The 5,225-nt window shown below is 34.2% G+C and overlaps 1 protein-coding gene across 1 annotated transcript; it reads left to right on the top strand.

The window, feature by feature from the left end:
- Positions 1-2,376: 2,376 nt before the first annotated feature.
- LOC128230659 (rhodopsin, GQ-coupled-like) lies at positions 2,377-5,021 on the top strand. The gene is made up of 3 exons (XM_052943102.1): positions 2,377-2,590; positions 2,987-3,065; positions 4,952-5,021. Exons 1-3 carry the CDS (start codon positions 2,377-2,379, stop codon positions 5,019-5,021), a joined length of 363 nt encoding a protein of 120 aa, XP_052799062.1.
- The last annotated feature ends 204 nt before the right edge of the window (positions 5,022-5,225 follow it).

Genomic DNA, 5,225 nt, shown 5'->3' with positions numbered 1-5,225 from the left:
GTCTAAGAGCATTTAATACGGCAAATATACAATCAGAAGGTTCAGTAATGGATTTGACAGATCAGCTGCATAATTATTGCTTCTTGTTTACTTCAGTTATCTAATACTCCTTTAAAACTAATAGAACAAGTTAAAATATTAACAATTTTCAACTTCATTTATTTGTTGACATGGAAATGTAACGCAGCCACTTAGAATGATCAAACTATTAAGAACTTTTATCACTCAGACGGAATATTTTTCTCATATTGGAAGTCAGTAAGCACGTAACAGCAAAATTAAAAGTAAAATACACTGCATGGATAAATGACGTGCGAAGAGACTATTGAGATATAATGTCTACGACCACAACGTTAGCATGTCAGCAAAATATTATGTACATAGAGCAGCGATAAAAAATAATGTAGCTGAGCAGTATAATTATAATTAACTTTGTACGTGCTAAGAAACAGATAGGAATTCAACAAATTAATAAATTGTCCTTCTTATTAAGCATACCCCTATATCTTATTCAAAGGATTCGTTTTCATCAGTAGAGGATCTGATTAGGCGAAGGAAACCCGAGCCTGCTATTTGTTCGTGAACACTCTTTCGATTACTCTTAAGAACAAAAAATACCCCCAACAGTCCCCGGAAACAAACGCAATTTCCAAATATTCTAGAGTAAGTTGTATGTTGTCGACGTTCCATGTCTTCATAGAAAATCAGAATTCTCCTTAGACGCACTTATTGGATGAGGTTTCTTGTAAGAATTCTGATCTTAAAAAGGCGCCCAAGGACAATCGAGAAAGTGCGAGGAAATTGAATATTACACAATGCTATTTACATGTCGTATTTCACATGCACATAATAAAACCTCAATTTTTGGGAGTTTTGTTACGTTGCTAGAGTTTATCATTGATGGCAAAAATACGACAACGAAGGAAAAGTAGCGACCGACTGGCATTGAACGAAAACAAGAGTCTTTCGTATGAAATGCATACAAGGAGAACTACGTCAATGCTTATACAATTGATCATTGTACTAAGAATTCCTTAAATATTAGGTTCGTGCAATGATTTCGGTTAGATATGCGATTTAAGAGAAATGATTTCTATGTTAGTCATGTTGAGTGCTATTACCCGCAAGTTAAGGCGGTAACCTACATTTTATTATATGATATTTTAGTATTTATGTATTTTTTATCTTCAGACATTGCGTATATCGTGAGAATGGGTGATAGGCCTTGACCATTCGTTTCAATTAAGGCTACTATGCTTGTCCGTGTAGTGATAAATGTTAAATAAATTTTACCAAAAAAAAATGTTCATAAAGCATCTTAGAAAGAATACAACCCTTTTTCGTGGAGATTTCACAGTATTAAGGTTATACGTTGGATGTATAAACAAGAATTATGTAAAATGTCTAAAATTCTTTACCCAGTCTCTCATTTCAGTCATTTTATTTAATTTTGGAAAAGAGCCAAAATTAACATAGTACATTTTTCTATGATACTTTGCTGATTCTAGTATCGGAAATCGAGCCACCAAGTCTGTATATAATGGGAACATTTTCTGAAACCAGCAGTAGTGCTGGGAAACCTCAACGATGGTTATAGGCAGAAGCAGTTTAAGATACTACAATGAAAAGTAAATGGCAAAGAAAACACCATGAGCTTGATTGCGTTCAACAACGGCGAGCGGGAACAAACGGTTATTGGACTTTTTAAGAGTAAGGACCTGGATTAAAAGAAAGAAATCATGTGCTAATTTAGAAACAAGGAAATAAGGTCAAGTGGATGTTTTATTTTCTGTGACACGGGCATTGGATGTAGATTTTGCGTAGTGTATATACTCCTTTTTTGCGATAACGATTTGTTAAAAGTGATCAATGGAAAGACTTTGGGAAAAATCGTCGCAAGGTATGAAGATAACAAAATAAAAAATATATATCTCCAATGACAACGAATGAATTATGGTTAACAATTATATAACAATTTAAGAAAGAATCATTTTAAAGATTAAAGATAATATTGCATCAGTGTATGCTTCCAAATTCATTAAAGCAATGCAACTGAATGAAAGTACGAGGAACTTGTCCAGTTCAGTAATTGAAAATGAGGATAGTTTCATTGAAAGACAGCTTGATATGTTTAACCTGGTTATAATGGCAATCGGTTTGTTTGTCATTTTCATCGTGAGTTTTGCCGGAAATATTTCTGTGTTTGTGATATTTTACAGACGGCCCGTGCTTTTGACGATTTCTAATAGGTTTATAATAAACCTAACGTTTTGCAACATCCTGCAGACAGTTGTCGTAATACCTTTCGTTTTTGCCTCGCTTATTTCGCAAAAGTGGTGGTTCGGGTCATTTTGGTGCCAAGCTTCCGGATTTGGAATGAACCTGATATTTACTGCAAGTACATTTACATTGGTGCTTATTGCCATAGATCGCTATATGGCAGTTGCAAAACCATTACATTACTCAATGACAATGACAAGCAGACGGGCGTCCTTCATGATAGCTTCTGTTTGGATCTCGGCCATTTTGTGTTCACTGCCACCACTTTTCGGATGGAACTGCTATGAATTCCAGCTAGACAAAATTTCATGTATGACAGTTTCATTCAGTAAACATCATAAAGATAGATCTTACAGCATTATACTTGTAACATTGAGTTTTATCCTACCTTCATGCATAATCATGTGGGCATATTGTGCCATTTTTAAAGCGGCGAAACTAAACATCGAAAAGGTGAGGCGGAACAGTACAATAGCGTCTGGACTGAATGATTACCCCGAGTTATCACTAAGAGGGGGTCGTCGCAACAGCTCAGCGCAGATTTTGATTCACAAATTAAGTTGCAGCAGCAAAACCGTATCAGGTCTTTGGAAACGCGATGAGAGAAAAGCCGCTGTAACTAGTTTTATGGTTTTATTCACGTTTGTTTTATGTTGGTTGTTGTACTTTATCATCATTATTCTTGAATGCATCCTAAACGACCCAGATCATATTGAACCAGTCGTGAAGACTCTCTCAGTGCTACTTGCCTTGTCAAGTTGCGCAATAAATCCACTAGTGTATGTGTTCCGCTGTAAACTTCAGAGAGTTGAATTTAAAAGCATATTTGGCATTAAGCAGAACAGTTTTAATACGGAAATGGGCAATGGAAATCAAAATGGGTATAGGAGACCAAGTTTTAACCCAAACTACATTCGAAAGACTCCGTGCATATCACGAGAAGGGAGTCAAGAATCAGAAGTGATTGAAATTCTTCACCTAAGTTGATCTTTATATTGGTTCTACTTTTTATTTTTTTCCACTTTGTAAGATCGCCGTGGCTATATATTTTACTTCACTTCATTTGTTAATTAAATACTTGTTAAAACGTTACAAATGTTACCTATATTGTATCATTTTAATTTGTGATTTGTTATTTCTTTTTCTTGACTGTTTTCATACAAAATATTATATTAGATCATTACCAAGGTTTTATAATATGCTTAGAACTTGAGCTCAATTGTTAAGTACCATCATTTTACTGCGCTCGTATAATAGTAGAGAAAAACGCAGAAACAAATGGTAAACGAAACATACCTTTTTAAATAAAATTGTAATTGCAGTTCTGTTGATTGTTTTACATATCATATATTCGTTTTTTGTTCTGAACTGTCGTTATTTGAATAGTAAACGAATATTCAAATGTTATACATATACATATTCATTGTAGAAAAAGGAAACGATTTTTTATGCATTTTTTTCTAAGTGCTGCTATTTTAAGCTTCATTATTTGTGGCAAAAAGGTAAATTGTCGATGTACACTCAACTATATCGCGCAAAACAATGCATTCCAAAATAAATAGATTATAAGTATCTTCCATGGCCGAGAGTGTAAGATAGGTTCATTCCGACCCGAGCGTAGGGTGTTTTGCGGAAACGAGGTTTACCAAACACAACCACTGACATTTTTTTTTTATTGAAACAGAGGCCGCATGGATGTGACAATACATCATTGTAAATACCACTATTTCTTTCCTACGTTTTGGTGAAATATGGAGTTTTATCGGTGAAAGAAAATAGCAGTGATAATAACAACTTTTGTTGTCAAATGTTGGTAGTACCCTATGATATTTGTTTTTGAATAATTCACTTTCGAAACAGCAAAAAACTTGGTCTAATTTCTTTTTTTATATGAAATATATATTTATACACAGATATGTTTTGTAAATAAACAAGGCTTTCTTATGGAACACTTTATCCTTTTTCAACATTTCCTTTACTCTAAATGAGCTCCACCTTTTGCTGTCTTTTGTACATCATTACAAACGAAAAACGCTCATCGCAAAATCGTTAAACAAAAATACACCATTTACATCACCTAATGTAAACAGTTTGTCACGTGCTTGATAGGTACACTTTCGGTATGGGGGCTCTACGAGGGTATGTACTGTTGCAAAAAAACGAATGCAAATTATGTGAAAAGTGAATGCATACATGTGTCACAGAAGACTTAAATGTTCCATTGGTTTTCAATAATACAATGAAAACTACAGGAACAATCCTAATATTCGAACATCAAACACATGAACATTTTTAAGAGGTTTAAGATTCCTTTCAATTGTTGAAAGTATCGTGTAGCAGCACTTAATCACAGTTATTTGAATACATTTCTCGCAGGCACGTCCTTTTTCCTGTTCTTACTGCAGTCCAGTCTGCTAGGAAGGGGTTGTACTGTCTTGGGCTCAAGCAAATCCCAGGAAAAATGAGGCATGTGAAGATTATCTTTTAAGCCGGAACGTCCACATCTGGAGCTAAACACCGTCCGGCACTGCTCCTGGAAATTAAATCCTTATGAATAGAATACAGTGTATTTTTTACTCGATAACATGCATACAAATTAAATATAATAATTTCACAATGAATTCAAACACAATTTAATAAGTATTTCCTGTACAAAAATGAAACTAAACAGTTTAAGAAGTAAACATATCAAGGCATATGCTAAAAAAGAATTAACAATGGTAAACAAACATATAGCCTGAACATTTACATGATAAGGCATCGTTGGCGGATGTAGAATTATAACTTGTCAGCCACTGTAGCATAAAGTTAAAAGGAAGAGAATCTTGCAAGATCCAAGGATATTTCCGATACAACCCGAGAGATTCCAACTAGTTGCTTCTTTTGCTTATGTCTCGTATTTACGGTATTATTGCTCGACAAATGATTAAAATTATTTAAATACA

Source organism: Mya arenaria, chromosome 4 (genome assembly GCF_026914265.1).
Source record: "Mya arenaria isolate MELC-2E11 chromosome 4, ASM2691426v1".
Lineage (NCBI taxonomy): Eukaryota > Metazoa > Mollusca > Bivalvia > Myida > Myidae > Mya > Mya arenaria.
Note: the sequence above shows the minus strand (reverse complement) of the source record. Positions and strands in the feature narration are given on the sequence as shown.

Bases quoted from the DNA above. Each gene is read 5' to 3' on its own strand.
- LOC128230659 (XM_052943102.1), top strand. From the start codon at position 2,377: ATGAACCTGATATTTACTGCAAGTACATTTACATTGGTGCTTATTGCC. The intron at 2,591-2,986 runs GTATGACAGTTT...TAAACGACCCAG, and splicing joins CCAGCTAGACAAAATTTCAT to ATCATATTGAACCAGTCGTG. The intron at 3,066-4,951 runs GTTCCGCTGTAA...GAAACTAAACAG, and splicing joins ATAAATCCACTAGTGTATGT to TTTAAGAAGTAAACATATCA.